At 57.2% G+C, this 22,639-nt stretch overlaps 1 protein-coding gene across 1 annotated transcript; it reads right to left on the bottom strand.

Moving 5' to 3' along the window:
* Window positions 1–2,174: 2,174 nt before the first annotated feature.
* Window positions 2,175–21,473, bottom strand: MCM5 (minichromosome maintenance complex component 5; the record flags this gene model as incomplete). The annotated part of the gene is made up of 16 exons (XM_079714894.1): window positions 2,175–2,461; window positions 3,339–3,466; window positions 5,414–5,556; window positions 6,570–6,698; window positions 8,206–8,318; window positions 8,970–9,146; window positions 9,403–9,468; window positions 9,815–9,958; window positions 10,579–10,690; window positions 11,691–11,862; window positions 12,303–12,469; window positions 14,545–14,700; window positions 16,594–16,766; window positions 19,609–19,737; window positions 19,824–19,950; window positions 21,307–21,473. The coding sequence occupies 16 exons, from the start codon at window positions 21,471–21,473 to the stop codon at window positions 2,360–2,362; spliced, it is 2,205 nt and encodes a 734-aa protein (XP_079571020.1). The 3' UTR covers window positions 2,175–2,359.
* Between the last annotated feature and the right edge of the window lie 1,166 nt (window positions 21,474–22,639).

The following is a 22,639-nucleotide window of genomic DNA, read 5'->3' as shown; positions in this document are numbered from 1 at the left end:
TAATTTATTAGAATAAGATGTTTAACATATATTGGTACATTCGTGCTTTGCTTGAGGTTTTCTATTTCCAAATGTATTTTAAATATCAAATATTTTATTTCACTGATATGTTTTTAATTTTGTGAATTCTACCTTTTTAAAAACAAAATATACTCATATTGGTATTTCAGTATTAGGCAAAATAATGACCAAAAAACTGGCATTGGGCTTCCCTGGTGGCTCAATGGTTAAGAATCCGTCTGCCAATGCAAGGGACACGGGTTGGAGCCCTGGTCCGGGAAGGTCCCACATGCCATGGAGCAACTAAGCCCGTGTGCCACAACTACTGACCCTGTGCTCTAGAGCCCACGAGCCACAACTACTGAGCCCAAGCACCACAACAACTGAAGCCCATGCACCTACAGCCCACGCTCCGCAACAAGAGAAGCCACCACAATGAGAAGCACATGCACCTGCAACGAAGAGTAGCCCCCGCTCGCAACTAGAGAAAAGCCTGCATGCAGCAATGAACACCCAACGCAGCCAAAAATAAATAAATAAATATTTTAAAAAATGAGTAGATCTGAATAGACATTTTTCCAATAAGACAGATGGCCAACAGGTCCATGAAAAGATGCTCAACATCACTAATCATCAGGGAGAAGGAAATCAGAACCATAAGGAGGTTATCACCTCACACCTGTTAGAATGGCTATGGAGAAAAGGGAACCCTTGTGCACTGTTGGTATGAAGGTAAATTGGTACAGGCACTAGGGAAGAGTATGGAGGTTCCTCAGAGAATTAAAAATAGAACTACCGTATGATCCAGCAATCTACTTTTGGATATTTATCTGAACAGACACACTAACTCAAAAATGTATCTGCACTCCTATTTTCACTGCAGCGTTATCTACAATAGCCAAGGTACGGAAACAACCTAAGTGTCCATCAGTAGATGGAAAGATAAAGGAAATGTGGTGCATATACACAACAGAATATTATTCAGCCTTTAAAAAAAAAAAAAGGAAATCCTGCCATCTGTGCCATGGATGGACCTTGCGAGCATTGTATTAGGCACACTAAGCAAGACGCAGGAAGAGCAGTACTGCACGATCTCACTTATAACATGGAATCTAAAAAACAACAACAAAACCAAGCTCAGAGATAGAGAACAGGTTGATGGTTGCCAGAAGCGGTAAGAGGAGGGGGCCGGAAGGGACAACACACAAGTGAAGGGGGTTAAAAGGTACAAACTTCCAGGTATAAAATGTGCCATGGAGATGTAATGTACAGCACGGTGACTATTAGTTAATAATATATACTGGGTATTTGAAAGTTGCCAAGAGAATAGATCTTAAAAGTTCTCATGACAACAACAACAAAAAAGTGTGTAAGTATGTATGGTGGCGGACGCTAACCAGACCAAAAAGAGAAAGAAATGGCAAAATAAATTACGGCATATCAAAAAAAAACAAACAAACTTGGGAGTTCCCTGTTGGCCTAGTGGTTAGGATTCCAGGCTTTCGCTGCTGTGGCCCGGGTTCAATCCCTGGTCAGGGAACTGTGATGCCGCAAGCCGCGTGGCTAGCCAAAAAACAAAAAACCAAACTCAGGCCCAGAGAAGTCAGGAGCCTCACCCAAGGCCACACAGCTTGCAGGTGGCCTGCCAGGAGAGATCCAGCCTACTGAATTCCAGCACCCTTCCCTTACCTACTTTGCTCTAAGGCTCAGTGAGAATCCACCTCCCTGAATCCAAATGCCATCAGTCTCCCCACATTGCGTGGTGCTTCCTGGACATTCACTACCAGTAGCTCTCTTCTCCTAAACTCAACCGTGTCACCCCCATTTACAGATTAGGAAACTGAGGCGTGGCAAGTTTCGGTGAATCCAGCCAGTCTGATGCAAACCCACGGCTGTTGCCCACACATTAGCTGCTGTGGAACAGCTACGGACTTTCCCAAGCACCTCCACACAATGGATCTTGTTGAATTCTCACCAGCGCTGGCGAGAAGCGGGCTGGACCCTCCCCACCGAGCAGCTGCAGAACCTGAGCACAGAGGTGAATGCCCTGCCCAGGAGCCCAAGGGGCAGATGCAGGTCAGAAACCCAGGTCTGTCAGATTCCAAAGCCTGTCCTTGCCCCGCGTGAGGGCAGGATGGGGGTGACAGGCCACCCAGTGCAGAAGCCCACAGATATCCAAACACACCACAGCTTTATTACTTCAATAAACTCTAAAAGCACATTTCCTGGATCTACACGCTGAGGCAGAAGCCAGAGGCAGCGAGGCAGGGCAGCTGGGGTCCCTCCGTCCAGAGCGCGTGGGAGGCTCAAGGAGGTGGAGGCGGGGTGACAGCGGCATTCCTGCGGCGGGAGGCGCAGCTCACTTGAGGCGGTAGAGGACCTTACGCTGCATGCGATGCTGGATCTCGCCCCGCCGCAGCATGAGCTGCAGGACCTTGTGGATGGCGTGCTCCGGGTATTTCTGCAGGACACGGGGTCGGATGAGGGGCGTGCCTCCCACGGAACCCCAGACACCCCTCCCTCCGGAAGCCCAGGTGTCCCGTGCTCACAGGGGACTCTCCAGCCTTCACATCCTACCTCTCTGCATCCTAAGACAGGCTCACACTTCCTGAGCGACTACCACGTGCCAGGCCCTGTTCTAAGTCTTCACATACTTGAACTCATTCTATCCCATAACATCCTCATGCAGCTGGTACTGTGATCATCACCTTTTTACAGAAGAGGAAACTGAGGCACGGAGAAGCTAAGTCACTCACTCCAAGTCACACAGCAATTAAGTAGTAGAGCTGAGACCTCAGCTGAGCCCATGTGACTCTAGAACCCAAGCTCCTGACACCCCTAAAGCCCTGTAAGCCTCCGTCTGCTCATCTCTCAAACGGGCGTGGTACCACCTACTGCATAAAACTGCTCCGAGGATGAAGAGGAGATGACGTACATGAAGGGAGCTGAGCCCAGAACCTGGGATTGTCCCTGCGATTTCAAAGACGGTGACAAGTTGCGCACAGCTTCTAGAAGGCCCATCCCTTCTCTATGGGGTCAAGAGCACTGTCCCCGGCGAGCTGGGTGGCTCACCCTCCTGGCAATGAGGCGAAGGGAGAGATGCAGGGCTGGGGAAGCCTGGGACACTCCAGCAGGACCTCAGCCACCTCTCCTCTCCCCACAACGTCACAGAGGAAGTCACAAGGGGAGGCACACTGGGGACGGGCCCGGGCCGAGGAACAGCTGCCCCTTCCCCATCCTGGGCCTGTCTGCTGAGCAACAGGACGTGGTGTTAGGTGGCTGGGAACCAGGCCACAGGGAGCCCGCAGGACTCCCACTGGGCCCCCTGGGAGGCCCACCTGCTTGGTGAAGTCCTGGACGATGCTGTGCTCCGACACCTGGGATCCAATGGCGAAGCGGCGCTTGAGCTGCTTCTCGATGCGGCTCAGCAGCTCCTGGTCCTCCTGGCTGGTGAAGCCCTCCACCCCTGTGGGTGTGAGGAGGGAGACGGGCGGGTGGGGACCTCAGTCTGCCCACAGTGACTAAGAGCGAGCCAGGCCCGGAAGAGAAAATGAGAGGGAGAGGAAGAGCATGCCCGGGGACAACCAGGGCCTGACCGAGGAGATGACCGACAGAGACCCAGAGTCAGGGACGGGGCCGACGTGTGGGGAAGGATGCTGCAGGCAGAGGGAACGGCAGGTGCAAAGGCCCAGAGGTGGGAAATATGCCCATCTCGATCAAAACCCGGTCAGGAGGCCAGGAACATGGCCAGAGTGGGGGCAGGTCCTGTGGGCCCTGGAGGCCACGGCACAAATTTTTCTTTGATTCTGGTGAGCAGAACAGCCACTAGAGGGCTCTGAGGAGGGCCACGAGCTGACGACAGCACCTGGCCCCCAGGCAGCTGGACAGGCAGCAGCAGGAAGACTTCCTGGAGGAATCTATCTCAGATGGAGAGCTGGAAGGGACCCAGCAGTGACCCAGAAGGGCGCGCAGGCTGCCCCGGAGACCACATCTGTGAGGCGCCCCAAGCAGCCCAGGCAAGCAGGCTCGTAATTTCCAACTATTGCCCCAGGATGGATCTCCCCTGCTGACCCAGGCCTGCAAAGGCCTTGGTGTTTCAGCTACAGAGAGGGTGGGACCGTGGTGGGGGAGCCACTGAGAGGGACGTCAAGGCTCCAAGTTGAAATGAGTCTGCAAGGCAAACTCTTACCCAGCCTGCAAAGCCCAGCTCCAGTTTCACCGCCGGGAAGGCCCTCCAGGGCAGAGACTGAGTCATCTTCACCAAGGGGACGGCGGGGTGATCAGACCCCCCCCCACCTCCCAGGCTCCAGCCACACTGGCCCTTGAACACGCAGAGCCTGCTGTCCTTGGGGTCTTGCCGCTCAGCCCTCGCTCTACGCGCGGTGCCCGACCCCACACTCCGGGGAGCCATGTGTCCTCACTCACACCAGTCCCTGCTTCCTGCCACCTCCTCAGAGCCCATCCGGGACCACCCGAGGGGCAGGGGATCCCTCCCCAACATTCCTGACCTGCTGGACTTCTCCCCTCCGTGCTCTTTACCCCCTGAGCTTGATTTGTTTGCCTCTTTGCTGTGTCTCCCCCGTGGAGAAGGGGGGCCTCACAAGGCACGGACTTAGAGATCTGCTCACTCCTAGACTCCCAGCACCTAGAACAGCCCGGCAAATTCTAAGCACTAAGTACCTGCTGCGGAAGGAATGAATTCGTCCCAGCGGAGCCTGGCACAGAATCAGTGCTCCAGAGATGCTCAGAGGCTGAGCCCGAAGCAGGCAGCAGGACCTAACGGCAGCCTGAACCCCGCTGGCCTCGGGGTCAAGAGACGTGTATTCTAGCTGGGCGAACGGTGACCTTGGGCACTGTGAAAAGGCCTCTTTGGGTGTCAGTTTTCCCATCTCTAAGAGGTGAAGGGCTAAGTGCCCAGCCTGGCTTCTGGGGGTTTTGAGGGCAGCTGTAAGTGAAACGGAGGAAGAGCTCTGGAAGCACTCAAATGGTTACGGCTCAAAAACAGGGGTGCATGCAGACTTCCCTGGAGGTCCAGTGGTTAAGTCTCCATGTTTCCACTGCAGGGGGTGCAGGTTCGATCCCTGGTCAGGGAAATTCCATATGCTACGTGGTGCAGCCAAAAAAAAAAAAAAAAAAAACGGGTGCCAACTACCATTCTTAACGGATGATAAAATTGTGAATTATAATAATGAACTGGGTCAAGAGAATTGTGCTCCAGAGTCTGGAGAGAGGCTGTTCTTCCCATCTTGGGGGAAATTGGCTGGTGGGGGCTGGGGACAGGAGAGGGGCTTATTCCCAGGAGGAAGCGCAGAGAAGCAAATGCAGAGAAGCAACAAGCACAGCAGGTGTCCAGCATGAGCCCTGCCCACGGAGCCCACAAGCCACCTGAGCCTGGGTCCCTGCGGCTGCTCACCTGACAGGGTGCCGGACAAGGCAGCGTCCAGCGTGGACACCTGGAAGAGCCTCAGAGCCTCCTCCACGTCCGCCTCCGTGGCGAAGGGCTGCAGCTTCATCTTGCTGAGGGCCTCAGCAATGCGCACGACGGCCTCCAGCTGCCTGTGTGGGAGCGACGGGACGCCAGGGCGGACTGAGCCCATCTTCTCTCCCCATCCCACCCTGACCTCCAGGAGGTGCCTGCCCCAGGCAGTAAGACTACAGGGGAGACTGCTGGCTGTCCCCGTGATCCACCTCCCTCAGTAACAGAACCCCGACTTCTACTCTAGCACGTGGCACCACCTAAAAGACACTTCCCAGACTCTCTTGCGTCTAGGTGTGTCTGTGTGACTAAGATGTGACCAGTAAGCTGTAAGTCCAAATATTTTACGGGAACTTCAGGAAGTGTCCTTAAAAGATGGACCATTCTTTTTCTTCCTCTCCAGCCACCTGGAATGTGGAGGTGATGGCTGGAGTTCCAGCAGCCACCTTGGACGATGAGGATAAGGGTGAACCTGAAGGAGCCCAGGTTGCTGATGGCTGAAGAGCCATCACATAGGTAGGGCTACCTACCCTCAAATGTTTTTACAGAAGAGGGAAATAAACTCCCAATTTACTTAAGCTACTTCACGTGGGTTTTCTATTACATACAGCCAAATCCACTTCTAACTAATCAGTGCTGGAAGCAAGATTCAAACGAGGTAGGTTCAAGCTCTTAGTCACTCTACTGTATAAACTCACAAGAGTGACAAGAGCTAACAGCTGAGACAACTGAGATGCAGAAAAGGAAAGCAATTTCCCTGCAGTCACACAGTGGGCTGGAGGCTAGGACCAGGTCTCCTGACTCCCAGCCTGGACCCTCCTTCACCCTCAGGGCTTCCCAGCGATGGGGGAAGCTAGACCGAATTCAGAAGAAAGGGTTCCAGATTTTCTCAACAGCAAACAAACCAAGAGATACAGACAATCAGGAAGGCCACTGTTTTCACTCCCAAAGGAGTGCTCCCTGCCCAGCAGCCCTGACCATGGCCTGCACCACGTAGTCAGCAACAGCCCCGGCCCCAGACTTGCTGGGCACATAGTTCCTTGTAAACCGAGGCCATCTGCCCAGCCCGCCCCTGGCCCGCCCGCCTGCTCACCGCACGGTGATGGGGATGCTCGAGCGGCGGTCACTGTCCCTTTCGTGCTGACGGGCCCCACTCCGCATGATGATGTACCGGTTCTTCAGCTTCTCTGCAGCCTCTGCCGACAGCCGAGGGCCACACTTCCTGCAGGATGGGGAGTGGCTGCCATGAGGCCAGGAAGAAATCTTGGGGTACTCACCCCATCCCCGGCCCTCTGCTGGCTTGCAGACATACGCTTTCCGGGCCCACCAGACAGTGGCCTCTCAGCGGTCCTCCCCCCAACACATTCAGGGGCAAGATGCACAGTGACACCCACAAGAGGCTCACAGAGACCGCTGTCCAGGGCAGGGAGCATGCCAGACTGGGGGTGGGGGAGGGTAGCAGCAGGGGTGTCTGCTCAGAATCTAGCCCCACCCTATCCCCGCCACCCCGCGGCCCCGCCCCAGCCAACTGAACTCTCACTGATTTAAGGGAAGCCTTAGATCACCTAATCCAACTCTCATGCTGAGGATGAGGTGAGCAAGGCCAGAGGGAGGGAGGAAACTCCCCATAAGCCACGTGGGACCTGGCATCAAGGGAGGACTAGAATCTGGGGCTCTCAGACTCACACCCAAGGGCCCAAGCCTCTGAGGACAGGGCCACGAAGAGCTCAGGCATGACAAAGACCCAGGTACCAATGGGCACCGCACCACCCATCACCGAGGAGGAAGCGGTGAGTAGGGACCCACCTGAACGCAGCACTTCACCTCCCATTAGAGAGGCACTCAAAGATCCCTCCACCCTTGGGTTTTAGTTCCAATAAGAGACAGCCGAGGTGTGTGTCCAGAATCTTGGTACAGGGATTAAAAGCACAGCCTTTGGAGCCAGGTACCTGGGTTCAAGTCTTGGCTCCACTACCTCCTGTCTGTGACCCTGGACAAGTTACTTAACCTTTCTTTGCCTTGGCTTCCCCATCTGTAAAATGGAATAATAATACACCAACCTCATAGGTCTGGGGAGAGGGATGGTGTTCACTTATACATAAAACTCTCAGGATAACATCTGGCACAGACTAATTACTATGTGTATGACTGTTGTCATTGGCCATCTGTGAGAACAACAATATTTAAGGTTGCAGCTGCCATTTACTGAGTGTTTACCTGGTGCAGGGCTGTGCCACTCACTCATTATTTTGTGTGATCCTTACAACAACCCTAGGACACAACCACCCAGGGAAAGCGAGACTCAACTGACTTGCCCAAGGTCACACAGTGGGGGCAGGAGTTACCCAGAGCCCATGTCCACAAGCCTCTCTGCACACGGGAGTCAAGGGGGTCTTCGAGACCATCTAAATTCTTTTTATTTTTTTGGCCTCGTCGTGCAGCAGGCAGGATCTTAGTTCCCCGACCAGGGATTGAACCCACGCCCCCTGCATTGGGAGCGTGGAGTCTTAACCACTAGACCGCCAGAGAAGTCCAGAGACCATCTAAATTCTCCACCTTCGCTTCGGAGACGGAGAAACTGAGGCCAAGAGCCACTGAGCGACTGTGGGGTCAGGAAGGAGTGGAGCTAAAATCCTCAGGGCCTGATCTCAGGCATCCTGAATGGGGCTCTCTCCCACTCCAGGGGAGCCGGCAGCCCCACCCCCGTGGGGCCTGCATCCAGGACTCACGCGCGGCAGTAGGCAATGAACTTCTTTAGCTTGGTCAGGTCGATCTCGCCCTCCACGGCCTGGGTCTGTGTCAGCGCGCTCACGTGCAGAGTGATGACGTGTTTGGCCAGCATCTGGGAGGCAGAGGGGACACGGGGTCAGCCCGCAAGGCTTCCCAAGCCAGGTCCCAACGCAGAGGTGGAGCGGGCAGGGAGGGAGGAGCTGCCAGGGCTGGAAGTGATGGAGGGGAGGAGGCCCTCGCTTTTCCTGGGGGTTGTCAGCTGGTAAGACAACAGCCCAGAGCTGCCAGGCCCTTCTCTGCCACCACGAGGGGTGCAGCTGCCTGAGAACAAGCCTCCCCACTAAGGGAGGTCAGGCCGAGTGGCAGAGACAGCAGCGCCCAGATGACCCAGAGACCTGACCCAGCCGAGCCTCGCACCTCCAGGCTTGTCCATGACGTAAGCGCTGGAGTTCCCTTCAGAAGCTGACGGACCGGAACTGGGGTTCTAGTACTTGCATCCAAAGGTCAATCCCCTCATTTCACACAGAAGGGACTGACACCCAGGAAATGACTGACCCCAAATCTCACGGCACATCGAGCTCAGGAGAGGTAGGACCCGGGACGCCCAGGGCAGCGCTCTTAGAATCCACAACCCCGCCTCCTTGGTGGCCCACTCACGGGCCGATCTGGTGGCCAGGGCTTCTGGTCGAGCCCCTTGTCTGCCCACCCTCGCCCCCCGACCCCTAGAACCGCGGGCCTGGCTGCGGTCCGGCCCCCCACGCACCATATCCCTCTCCTCGTTGTGCTCGTCCTTGACGATGAAGATCATGTCGAAACGGGACAGGATGGTGGGCATGAAGTCGATGTTGTCCTCCCCCTTCGTCTCGTCCCAGCGGCCAAACACCGAGTTGGCAGCAGCCAGGACGGAGCAGCGCGAGTTGAGGGTGGTGGTGATGCCGGCCTGACAGGGAAGCGTGGGGGGCAGCAGAGGACAGGGAGGTGGGAACGCGGGGTCACGGCCCTCTCAGGTGTGCACACCCATGCCCACATGCACGCACGCAAGCACGCACACACACAGGATTCCAGGACCACTGCTGCGGCCAACAGAGGTCGGGCCGCTCAGGGCAGCCTGAAGACGGGGCCAGAACCCGGCCCCTCCCAGCACCCCGGGACAGCTCTGCCGGGCTGGACCAGGGAGGACCAGGGAGGATGCTCACCTTGGCGATGGAGATGGTCTGCTGCTCCATGGCCTCGTGGATGGCCACGCGGTCGTCTTCTCGCATCTGTGTAGGAGACAGAAACGTCCACCAGACCCAAGTGAGGGGCCAGGGCACGGTGGCAGCAGGAAACCCTACAGGAGCTACCATTCCCAAGTCCCGACCCTGTGCCAGGCCGATAGCAGGAACCGGGTCACCTCTAGTCACGGGGACAGTGTGTGGGCTTGGCTCTCCTCTCCCCATTCTCAGGTGCGGAAACAGGCTTGGAGAGGTGCAGTTACTTCCCGATAGTAACGGGAAGTCTCCACATCACAGGTGGTTTCTGCCGTCCAAGAACAGAAGGCCACACCCCCAGCCCGCGGCCAGCAGGCGCCACCACCACTGAGCCACCACCTCACCCTGCCAGGCTCACCTTGTCAAACTCATCGATACAGACGACCCCACCATCGGCCAGGACCATGGCCCCGCCCTCCATGATGAAGTTCCGGGACGAGGGGTCCCTCATCACCGAGGCTGTCAGGCCGGCCGCGCTGCTGCCTTTCCCAGACGTGTACACCTGGGGGAGGGAGGCGGGAGGGTCAGGGCCCATCATGGCTCCATGCTGACCCAGTAAATCAAGGGGGCCCAGGAGCTAGGGCTCAACCAAGGTCACACGTCACAGCTGGCTGCAGAGCACAGACAATCTCAGTGTTCCTCCTCTGATGGCGGGACCACCCCAGCCCCAGTTCTCCCACAGGGGAGCGTTCACATCCATCACTCACCTGAACCCCACGACTGCCCCATGAAGCAGCCCCCAGGGGCCCGGCTCATGGAGGAGCAAACTGAGGCCGACTAGAGAGCAGTGACACTGTTCCAGGGGGCCTCAGGGCTGGTTCGACTCCTGACTCCCAGGAAAGGCATCCCCACCCTGAGTCCCATGTCATCTATTGCTATCGATGTTAAGACTTAGCGGATGGATAAACTGAGACTCAGAGAGATTGGGTGACTTGCTCGAGGCCCACAGGCAATTACCAGCCAGGCTGAGACCAAACAAACCCCATCCAGTCCAGCACTCCGCCCGCTGCCCCAAACCTACACACGCCGTCGGTCCCCTTCCTCCTCTATCCTCTGCGGCCCCGCCCGCAGCCTTCCTCTGTGGCGCAGCTAAGGCGGACAGAGGTCACCCTGGGCACTCACCCCGATGGGAGAGCACTTCTCCACAAACTTCAGCAGCTGGGACTTGGCCGTCCCCGGGTCCCCCAGCATCAGCAGGTTGATGTCTCCTCGGCGAGTGAGGCCATCGGGGAGCCTGGGGGAAGACGGGCAGGCGGGCCAGGTGAGCAAGGCGAGAAACCCAGGGCTGGTTGGTCACAGCGGTCTGGCTGTCGGGCCCCCGACCTGTCATGAGCCTCAGAGCAGGCGGGGAGGCGGGGGCTCTGGCCTGAGAGCCATGTTCATAGCCAGCTGTGTCCCCTAGCCTCACCCGTGGTGACTTGCTTCCAAGGGAGGGGAGGTTCAGAGGAAACGGCACTTAGAGCTGGGCTTGGGCACACACAGTCGGCATCTGATAAACACCCCCCACCCAGCTGGAAAGAAGGAAAGAGAGGGAGCCACCAGCGGGCTGCACACGGTACTGTGGAGTGGACACCGCGAGGGCAGGCTCCTGGCCCCAGCGCGCGTGCCTGTGAGCAAGTCCCTTTAGCTCTCTATGCCTCAACTTCCTCATCTATGAAATGGGCTCGATTGTAGCTTTCTCACAGGGCTAATCTGGGGACTGACTGGGTTGGAAACACATAAAAGCACTCAGAAGAATGTCTGGCACGTGGTAAGAACTCGGTAACTGGTAGCTGCTAAATATATTATTACTTCCTCTACCTCTACTATTTTATTTTAAAAGGACGCGACGTCCCGAGTATGAGGCTTTCACCCGTCTTATTCATGTGGAGACTTGTGTTCAGAGAGGTGGTGTCTCTTGCCCAAGGTCGCAAGGTAAATAAGCAGCCCTGAGAGATGTCACCCTGGTCTCAGACTCCAAGCCCAAGCTCTCCCCGGCACTGGCCAGGCCCCTCACACCACCAAGGCCCCAGCCTAGCCAGGGCCGGGCAACTGCTCTGGAGGAAGGGTGTGGGCCAGCCCCCAGCCGGCTGGCAGCGAACCTGGGAAGCGGGGAGGGTGCCTGAGAGGGGCAGGCGGGGCTGAGGGTCCTGGGCAAATGAAAAGGGCATTCAAGTCCTGACCACCCGGCAGCTGCCCTCCTGCGGGCAAGTCACTCGTTCCCCTCTCTGGACCTGGGGGACCTGGACACCCACCTCTTTCGGGAACCCCCGAAGAGCAGGCAGGCGATGGCCTTCTTCATGTCTGTGCCCCCGAAGATGGAGGGGGCGATGCTCTTGGAGATGACCTCATAGACGCTGGGGAGGGAGGCCAGGCGCCGGAACTCCTCCTCCTCCTGCGGGGTCACGGCCCCAGCAAAGCTGCGGCCTGGGCGGGCAGAGCAGGGGGCTGCGTGAGTGCCCTGAGGGAGAACGTGCTGCCTGAGGCCCACCGCCCTGGGCCAGCCCAGGGCCTCCCAGAGGGCAGGGCCCTCAGAGCCAGGCAGCACAAGCGTCAGTCTGAGCAAAGACAGAACCCCAGGTCTCCGCACCAGGCGTGGGCCTGTGTGTTCCAGGGTCCAGTGAGCAAGCGCAAGAGTGTGGAGGGCGGGGGGATGACCTGAGGAGTGCCAGGTGACAGGGGCCCTCAGGGACATCTTCCATCTTGCCGACGGGGGTGACAAAGCCTCTCTGGTGAGAACAGCACTGCTTACCCGGGTGCCGTGCGGGACAGAGCGCAGGGGCAAAGGCGGAGATGGGGAGACCAGGACGAGGCCCACTGACAGCCCAGGGGAGGGACGACGGGGGTTCGGCCCAAAGCACACTCACTGGAGCCATCTGTGTCCACCTGGATGCCCAGGACCCGGATGTAGGAGCTCCGGATGCCCACGCCCACCCTGTCGCGGCCCTTGCTGGTGGTCAGGCCAAACTTCTTGATGGAGTAGATGCCCATGATGGTGACCCTGTTCCCAGGGACGACCTTGTCACACAGGTACCTGAGAGGAGGATGGGGAGGAAGAAGGTGAGAGGCTGGTGGGGGCAGCAAGCCGCCCGCTCCCCCGACCCCGTCACGCTCGCCATCCGTCCACCTTGCCATCTCTACACGGGGCCCCACGGGCTGGCTCTAGCCCCCGCACCGCCCAGGGCCCTCTCCCTCTCACCACAACCCAGCCCATGCTTGGACGGCCCAGCTGCTGAGAGGAGGACAAGCCTTGGTCATGGGGGCGGCCTGACCCCTCCACGGGCCTCAGGAGCTCGTCCGTTATGCTGGTTGGAGTTGGGGGGCGCCCACCCCAGCCCCTCAGGTGCCCCGCCTCCATCTCATCTGCTGTCAGACGCATTGCAGGGCCCCCCCTCGGCCATCTCGGGGGAAGCACGCCTCACGCCCTCCCAGCCTCCCTGCAAGGGCCGCGCCCCACTTCTGCCTTTTTCACGGCTCCACGAGCTCAGTCAAGTCATTCTGCCTCTGGATTTTAATTTCCTCTTTAAAAAAAAAAAAAGATGTTGAGGGACTTTCCTGGTGGTCCGGTGGTTAAGAATCCACCTTCCAACGCAGGGGACACGGGTTCGATCCCTGGTCGGGGAACTAAGATCCTACATGCCACAGGGCAACTAAGCCCGTGCGCCACAACCAGACAGAAGCCTGAGCGCCGCAACAAAAGATACCGCATGTCGCAACAAAGATCCCGCGTTGCCGCAACGAAGACCCAGCACAGCTAAATAAATAAATATTCAAAAAATATATATATATAGAGAGAGAGACAGAGACAGAGAGAGAAAGAGAGAGAAACAGGGAAGTCTCTGAGCCCCTCCAGCCTGTGCAGCACAGAAAGGACACTGGGGCATGTATCCGTACTCTGCTGCTTAGAAGCTGTGTGACCTCTCTGAGCCTGGGAGAGGATGATAAAGTGATCTGACCTGCTGGGTTACTGTGGGATCAAGTGAGGTACAAGACCCAAAAGTGCTTTATCCACCAGAGAGTCACATCTCCTAAAGGACCCTCACTGTCATTGTTAACTTTCTGTGACTCCCCTCTTCCCAGACCCCACTTCCTCAGCTTTGAATAATCTAATCATAGACCATTTGAATAATCTAATAAATACCAAATATTTAATCTGTATTAAGGAATTGTGCTAGAGACAGTGTAGAGGACAAATGTATGGACATCAAGTGGGGGAAAAGGGGGGTGGGATGAACTGGGAGATTGGGATTGACATATACACACTAATGTATAAAATAGATAACTAATGAGAACCTGCTGTATAGCACAGAGAACTCCACTTCTCTATACAGTAGAAACTAACACAACGTTGTAAAACAACTATATCTCAACTAAAAAAAAAAGAAAGAAAAAGGAACCGTGTTACACACCCAACATGCATTTTCCAATTTAAATCTCCCAGCAGCCTGATGAGATTAAGGCCTGTCACTGTCCCCATTCTCCTGGTAAGGAGACTGAGGCTCAGAGAGCCCATGTAACTTGCTCAAGAGCCTGACCTCTACACCTTCCACAGCCACTAAGGAAGCTACGGACCCCCTCCTCCGAGAAACGTGCAGCACAGACCATCTGCACGGGACGTCGGGGTGCAGGAGCCCAGGTGAAGGAGCCCAGTCCACACCTCCACACTTTCCTCCCAGGTCACCAGGAGGGGACCGGGCTGGCCCAGCACCCTCTCCCCCTTTCCAATCACCCAGCAACATCCAAGGAAGAATCTTAAACAGAAAGCCTGGGGTGGGCGTCAGGCTGGAAAGAGGCTCCCCCGGCTACTGGCTGTCCAGCTCTGGGCCTCCCAGTTCTAAGAGGGCTGCGGAGACTCTGCAGGAAGAATGCAGGCTGGCAGCCCAGCCCCTCCACCCACTGAGCCGGTCACACATCCTCACACATCCTCGTCTGCAAAGAGGGGTGGACCCGCCCCTGCAGATTATGGGGAGACGAAATGAGAGGAAGCATGGGGGCGGCACCAGGCACGGAGCAAGTGTTCTGTAACCAGCCACCCCCCCCGCACCCCACTGCGCTCAGCCGGCCACTCGCGGCACCTGACTCAGGGGCACGGCCAGGGAGCCTGCTCACCTGTCGCAGTAGAGCTGCATGTGTCTGGGCATCTCGCCATGGGGCACCGCATCCGGCAGCTCCTGCAGCTTCAGGGTCTGGAAGTCCACGCACTTGCACTTGTCCGGCATGATGAAGTACGGATCCAGTGGGCACCTGGGGCGCCCGGCCTGATCCCTGTTGGTGGGGAGGAGAAGGGTCACCAGAGCTGCCCCCAGAGCCCCAAGGCCAGGAGTCAGTGACAGGACTGGCCAGCAAAAAGCTAGGGGTCTCCAGGACCCCGGGAGAAGGCCCTAAAGGAGGGCAGCTCAGCGGGGGATACCCACAGGGCTAGGAGTGGGGAGAGGTGCTCTGAGCCTGGCTCCCCTATTAACCCGCTGCGAGGCAGACAAGTCACACTCCCAGCCCTCCCGAGGGGGTCTCAGTGTCCCCACAGGTGAACAGGGGTCAAATCGCCAGTGACCTTTCCAGCCCCCCACTCAGATCCCAGGATCTGCCAGTGAGGGTCTGGGTGCCTCGAGACCCTGCTCAGGGTTCCAGGCGTCCATGCACCTCGACATAATGAAATCACTATCCCACTATTACAGCTGCGTTACTGCAAAGCACTGATTTTGTGCCGGGCACTATTCGATGTACTGGGGACACAGCCGTGAACAAAAAGTCCTTGCTCTTCTGGAGCTCAGTTCTGGTCATGGGAGGCCAAGAACACCAACCAGCAGATAACCACACACCAAGACAACAGAGGTACCATCAAGGAGGCAGGTCTACAAGAGGGACACGTGCCCCAAACCTAAGGGGGAGGGGCGGGGAGGCACCCCTGTGAGGTGATATCGGAGGAGAAAGCTGAAGGAAGCAGCGAGGTCACAGATTTTGGAGGTCAGAGGAAAGAAAGTTCCAGGCGGAGGAACAGCAAGTCCAAAGGCCCAGTGACAAGAGCGTGCTCAGCATGTTCCAGGAACGGCAGGGAGGCTGGGCCGAGAGAGAAGGGAGGACAGGAGGCCACAGGGAGCCAGGAGCACACCGAGGAGGGCCATGCAGGCTGAGATGGGACTTGACTTTGGGAGAGACGAAAACGGCTGAATCACCTGCAGTGCAAAGGGTCACCTGGCTGCCAGGGGGTGGAGAGACCAGGGGACGAGGGTGGGTGGGCACAGGGGGCACCAGGCCGGGTGAGGGATGACAAAGAGCGTGGAGCAGGGAGACGTGCCGCAGGGGGTGAGAAAAGACCTGACTCTCCACGTACAGACTTAAGGGCAGAGCGGAAGGGCTTCCTGATTGTTTGGATACGACACAGGAAAAAACACCACAAGACCAAGGATTTGGACCCGAACACCTGAAAAGATGGCCTTCCCGTTTGGGGTAGGGGTCGTGCTGCAGGAGGGCAGATCTTGGGATGGGACGGAACCTGCCACACAGGGTGTGGAGCTTGTGCAAATCTGCGATGCCCACTAGACACCCACGCGAGGGTGTCCGGCGGGCAGCTGCACGTGAGGCTGGGGTTCAGTGGAAACACACATTTGCGTGTCCTCTGCACACAGACAGTATTCAAAGCCCGAGACAGGCAAGGGGGTTAAGTATAGAGAAAAGAAGGGTGGCTGAGGCCTGAGGTCAGGAAGCTGAGGGGAACCAGCAGCCAGAGAGGGTAGAGGCCCTTGAGATCAGGGGTCAGCAATGGTTTTCTGTAAGGAGCCAGAGACAAATACTTTCAGCTTTGTGGGCCATGAGGCCACGCACTCTGCCTCCGAAGCGCAAATGCAGCCATAGGCAATGTGTAAACGAAGGAACCTGGCACGTTCCTGGGCCTTCCCTCCAGACCTGCCCCAGCAAGCCAAGGTTTCTTGTAGAAGACTCCCGGTGGACTCCCAACCCTGGCTCCCGGCACAGGTTGTCTGGGCGCCCTGGAGGGACAGAACTCACCACTGCAGAGGGACGCCACCGCCCCAGGGCATCAGGTCTGCCCCAGGCCCTCCCTGCTGCAGGTGGTGCAGGCCGGGTCCTCCTCCTTCATCTCCGCTCAGATGTCACCCTGTCACCCCCACCGTGCCACAGGGCCACGCAGAGCCCACTCACGTGTTGCACTTCCTGGGCAGGGCGTAGCCCTCCAGGCCGGGGCGCATGGCGACGTTGGTGAGGGTGTTGCGGCAGCTGCGGCACTGGACGGAGATGCGGGTGGCCTTAGCACGGACTCCAGAGGCGGCAATGATGATGCCGGGGATCTTCACCAGGTGCGACATCGTGTCCGACTGCAACAGAGCCACGGGGAGGGTGGCTGGTTAAAGGGAGCCGGAACACCTGAGATCACGTAGGAGAATCTTTTTCTAATGTGTACTGAAGTATTCAGGTATACAGGACCATGTCTGTAACTTACTTTAAAATACTCTAGCAGGGGGGCTTCCCTGGTGGCGCAGTGGTTAGGAATCCACCTGCCAATGCAGGGGACGCGGATTCGAGCCCTGGTCCGGGAAGATCCCACATGCCGCAGAGCAACTAAGCCCTGTGGCGCCACAACTACTGAAGCCCGCGCGCCTAACGCCTGCAAGCCACAACTACTGAAACCCACGTGCCACAACTACTGAGCCCACGTGCCACAACTACTAAAGCCCATGCGCCTAGAGCCCGTGCTCTGCAACGAGAAGCCACCGCGATGAGAAGCCCGCACACCACAACGAAGAGTAGCCTCCGCTCACCAGAACTAGAGAAAGCCCGTGCACAGCAACGAAGACCCAACACAGCCGAAAATAAATACATAAATAAATTTATATAAAAAATAAATTAAATAAAATACTGTAGCAGAAAAAAGAAGAAAGCAAATAAGGCAAAATGTTAATGGCCATTAAATCCCTTTCATCATTATCTCTTCTTCCCTCTCCCAGGAGCTTTTCTGGGACAGACAGGCAGGCTACAGGTTCATGCTGAGGCCCCTCAAAGCCCAGAAGGTGGGGAGTGGAGTAGAAGGTGAAAGGTTCGGGAAGGAGGCTGCCCCCCCAAGAAGTGAGACCAGAGGCACGTGTTGCTGCCACAGCCCAGGGGACCCCAGACCTGCTGAAACCGCCCCCCCAGAGCTTGTCTTCTGGAAAACTAACTACAAGCTGCAGAAAGCCTGGCCCTCCAGGATCCCAGGGATGGAAAAGACTGAGGCTGCCTCAGCCCCTAAGCCACCCCGACAAGCGATCCTTCTAGAGAGGACCCCTCCTCTACCACAGGACACCCGTCACCCGAGGCAGGCCGGTCACTGGGTTTTCCAGTGGGTCTGAGAATAGGAAGCTTGTCCCATGTGGCGTTGAGCTTTGCTTCTCTGAGGAAACAGCTGCCCTGCAAAACAAGTCCAATGCCGCCTCCGCATACAGGCAAATGCGTGATGCTTGGGTGAGTTCCATACACAGTCCCAGGTCCCCTCCCCGGTGCTGGGCACAGGGACGAAGCCAACATGCTCCACAGCCTCGAGAGCCCCACAGCCCAGCCCTGCTTCTGGAACAGAACTGCCATTGTGCTAATCAAGGAGGATTTGGTAGGGACCCCAGCCAAGCTGCAGGACACGGGGTTCCAGCAAAGACCAGGGCGTGGCCTTCTGGTGAGTAACAGAGGAGGTGACACTACCTGGGCCCACAGTTCAAAGGCACAGCCACAAGCATCCTTTCATTTGCTTCTCACAAAAGCCTCGTGACAGAAGAACCAACGTCAGGCCCTCACTTCCTCCACAGGAAGCTCTCCTGTCCCACCCCTGCCTGTTGTATAAATTCTCCTTTCACACGGCAGCCCAAGGGAACCTTTAAAGATAGAATCGGCCAATCCTCCTACCTAACCTTCAATTCAAGCTGCTTTCCACAGCAGCCAAGGCCCTGGCCATCTGGTCTCCCTACCCGCTCCCTCCCTTCCTCTCCCCCAACCCTTACTCCCTGAGGTCCAGCCACACTGGCTTCTTTCTGTCCCTTGAAACCTGCCGCTGTCCCCACCCCAGTGCCTTTGCACCTGCTTCTCCAGGAGCCTGGAACGCTCCTCCCCCAGGCTGTCACAGGGCTGCGTATCCCTCAGGTTTTCGCGCCAACATCACTTCCTCAGAGGGGCCTTCTCCGACCACCTCCCGGACCCCCGGCCACTGTCACATTGCCTGCTTCCTTTGCTTCATGACTCGTATCACAGGACCTGAAATCAGCTCACTGCTCCTTGTCTGTTTCTCCCACTGTAAGCTCCATGGAACCAGGTCCTGTCTGTCTACAGTGAGGGTCCCCCAGCACCCGGCGAGGGGCAGTCACTCGATAAGTGCTCGTTGAATAAAACCAATGAAGACTAGATGGCAGACTGGCTCTGCCAAGCTCTCCCTCGGCCTCATCACTCTCCAGCCATGCTGGCTGTCTTTCCCTCGGCCTGGCACACACCCTGCCCCCCTTGCCTCGCAGGCTTTGTACCAGCTGTGCCCTCCCTGCCCCCCCAAACATTCTCTCCCAGCTGTTTGCGTGCTACCTGTTCTCACCCTCAGATCTCCACTCAGACGTGCCCTCCTCAAAGCAGCCTGCTTTTTTTTTTTTTGCGTTACGCGGGCCTCTCACTGTTGTGGCCTCTCCCGTTGCGGAGCACAGGCTCCGGACTCGCAGGCTCAGTGGCCATGGCTCACGGGCCCAGCCGCTCCGCGGCATATGGGATCTTCCCGGACCGGGGCACGAACCCGTGTCCCCTGCATCGGCAGGCAGACTCTCAACCACTGCGCCAGGGAAGTCCCAAAGCAGTCTTCTTGATGTTTTCCAGAGGGGCCCCCGCGTTTTCTCATCACCCTCCTGGTTTCTCCCATTGCTCTTACAGTCACCTACAGTGATCATGGGTGATGTTCACCAGCTTGTCCAGTCTCCCCGGGGACAGCAGCTTGTCCTGAGCTCACCACTGTTTCTCCAGGACCCAACTCACGCCTTGCCCACAGGAGGAACTCAGCAAACATTTGCCCAACGAGCTAAGTTTTCAGGGGCACAAACAGGCTCAGAAAGGTCGAGTGAGTTGCTCAGGGTCACACAGCTGATACCCAGGTCTCTCTCCAAAGCCCCTCCTCACATGCAGCTGCCACCGCCACCCTTCAACTGGCCTGAGTGGACCCACCTTCAGGCTACGGATGCTGGACGGGCTGGCATCCGACTTGAGCATGACTTGGATGTCCTGGAGCACCTCGTCGCCAGCAGGCCGGGGCCGGGTCACCTCATCGGCCACCTCCTTGGCAGCTTCCTCCAGCTGGAGAGGAGGAGGAGGGCAGGCTGTTAGTGACCAGAGCGGGGCCAGCCCTGGGGGTTCAGGGGGTGCGGGGAGGTCCCACTCACCAGCTGCAGATGCTCAGCCGGCTGCTTGTACAAGTAGTCGGCCAGGTCCTCATCGAAGCTGGCAAGGTCCTCCATCTCCACCTCAATCCAGTACTCCCCCAGGTTATAATGCCGCTTGAGTTCATCCCTGGGGTGGGGGTGGGGAAGGGCGCGGAGAAAAGGAGACAACGCTGGCTGAGGTGCGCCCGCACCCTGAGTCTCCCACACCACTCTAGTTCCAGGCGGTTCTGTTATTTAACCCTGCAGAGGCCCCCCCAACTGCTGAAAAGCATCCTCCAAAGAAAGCTCTGTGGAAGGGGTCCAAGCAGTAATCAAAGGACAGTTCAGCGCTCACAGAGTTCTGTGCACAGGTGTCTGGAAGACTCTCACTGCAAACCAGTCCTTTCAGTGGACTCCTTGGAGCCTTTAACCCTCTCTAGATACTAACAAGGCACACGGCTGGAACCTGGAGACTGAAGGCAGCAGAGACCATGCCTGTCTTGTCAACCACCAGAATCTTTTTAGAGCATCCTATGGGACTATTATCCCAAAAACACATTCGGGGGCCACTGACCTCCTCGGCCTCATCCTGTCTACCTCATGTCCGGAGCCGCATACAACAGCCAGCCTGGCTCCGAGAGCCCCTTGCTGTAACACGCCACCCCATACCCTGTCCCTGCGTGCAACTGCTCCTATCTGAAATGCCTTCCATGCTTGATCCTCTCCTCTCAGCTCAAGGTCACCTCGGCTCCCCTGGAAGCCTCCCTAACTCCCCTCGTATATTCTTCCTTTGAGGTAATTATCACTTTGTAATTTATTTGTAGCTCCCTATGCTTCATTCCGACTGACTTAGAAGCTCCTTCAGGGCAAGTAGTATGAATCTTTTCATCTTTGCATCTCAGAGTCCAGCACATAGATGTTCAATGTCGGCTGATGCATGAATAAATGGAGGCAGGAGTGGCTGTGCCGTTTTACTGATGAAGAAACTGAGGCCCAGAGAGACCGTCACTTGGAAGTCACTCAGCTAATAATCAATCAGGCCCAAGCCTGGACCTGCAAACTCAGGTTCTTTGCATTTTAACGGTCTATGAGGATCTGGTGCGATGGCACCAATGTACAATGACTAGGAACAGGGGCCTTGCCCTCATTCAGTGCTGCAGCCCAGCACCTGGAACAGTGCCTGGCATGCAGCAGGTGCTCAGTCAATAGGAGTTGACTGAGTGGAATGAAGAATGCATGAGTGAAGTAAAACACAACTACCATCTTCACCTTTTGCACCCACTAAGAACTTGGTTTACAAGATATCGCAGACATTACACGGAAGAACAGTAAGAAATAGGTGAATAGGAACAAATCCTGGACGAAGAACCCACGTGACTCACTCAATCGTTAACTTCAGATGTGAAACGTACAAAACCATACGCCACGGGGGTAAGGGGCCCCAGTGAGTGAACGAAGCACCGCTGGGACCGCACTTTCCCTCCTGCACCGCTCCGGCCCGCACCTGTACTTGAAGGTGAAGCCCGTGCGGTCCGTGCCCACTCGGTACTGCCGCAGGAACTCCTTGAAGCGCCTCTGCAGCTGCGACTTGCGGGCCTGCCCCTCATCGGCCGCGTTGTCGCCCCCGAAGCTGTCGCTGTAGAAAATGCCGGGGTCGTCGAAGCCCGACATGACTGCACCTGGCGCGGGGACAACGAGCTGGAGCAGATTCAGGGAGGGGGGCCGCGCGGCGTCCCCTCCGACACCTGGGTCCTCGGCTCCGAAGGCGGGGCGGGCGGGAGCCCGGTTCCGCCTCCCGGACCCTTACCGCAGTTCTCCCAAGAGAAACCCCTGCCAGACCTACTGCGCCCCAAATGCAGATACCTGTCGACCCCTGGGCCCGGCTCCGCGGTGCCCACTCCCCAGCCCCGCTGGCCTCACCTCTCCCTTCCCGCGCTACCTGGAACCAAAGAGACAGCGACCACGGTCCGCCGCCGCCTTTCGCGGGAAAAACCAGACGCAGCGTTTGGACGCCGCGGCCGCTGCGCCCTCATTGGTTCGCCGGGACTCCGCGGCCAGCGATTGGGCCGTGCTGCGCCCGCGAGTCCCGACCCCCACGAGCGGGCCGCGGAAGAGGATTGGCGGCAGGGCGCATGACGTCAGGCCTCCTGGCCTCCTTCCGGGCTCCATCTTGCGTGCTGGACAATTTGGCGCGAAACTGACCCGGAGGTAGCGGTGGGGCGGGGCGCAAAGATGGCGGAGGGGTGGGTCGAGGGCAGGCGCGGTCGTGCGAGGGCTGTTCTGTGTACTCTTCTTAAGCCTTTTTCAAAGTTTCCGGAGGAAACGACCCCTTTCAGAGCTATAGGTCCCTGAGAAGTACCCCTTGCCGGGTGTGAGCCTGCTTCCCCCTAGCGGCTGGAGGGGGCGCTGCCTGCCTGCGCTCCCAGTTCTCACCCTAAACACGCTTCCAAAAGTCGGGGATTAATCATCAAGAAGCCACCTCTGGGGCTTCCCTGGTGGCGCAGTGGTTGAGAGTCCGCCTGCCAATTCAGGGGACACTGGTTCGTGTCCCGGTCCGGGAAGATCCCACATGCTGCGGAGCAGCTGGGCCTGTGAGCCATGGCTGCTGAGCCTGCGCGTCCGGAGCCTGTGCTCCACAACGGGAGAGGCCACAACAGTGAGAGGCCCGTGTACCGCAAAAAAAAAAAAAAAAAAAAAAGAAGCCACCTCTGGTCTCCTTAACGCCTCTAGGACGAAACTCAAACTTGAGACTCGAGGGATGTTTTCTTAGACCCAATTGGTGATTTTTTTTTTTAGTTGTATAAGAGTTTTCATTATTTGGCAATGCTTAAAATTTG

The sequence above is a fragment of the Hyperoodon ampullatus genome (assembly GCF_949752795.1).
Source record: "Hyperoodon ampullatus genome assembly, chromosome: 11".
Lineage (NCBI taxonomy): Eukaryota > Metazoa > Chordata > Mammalia > Artiodactyla > Ziphiidae > Hyperoodon > Hyperoodon ampullatus.
This window is presented reverse-complemented; position numbering and strand designations above follow the sequence as displayed.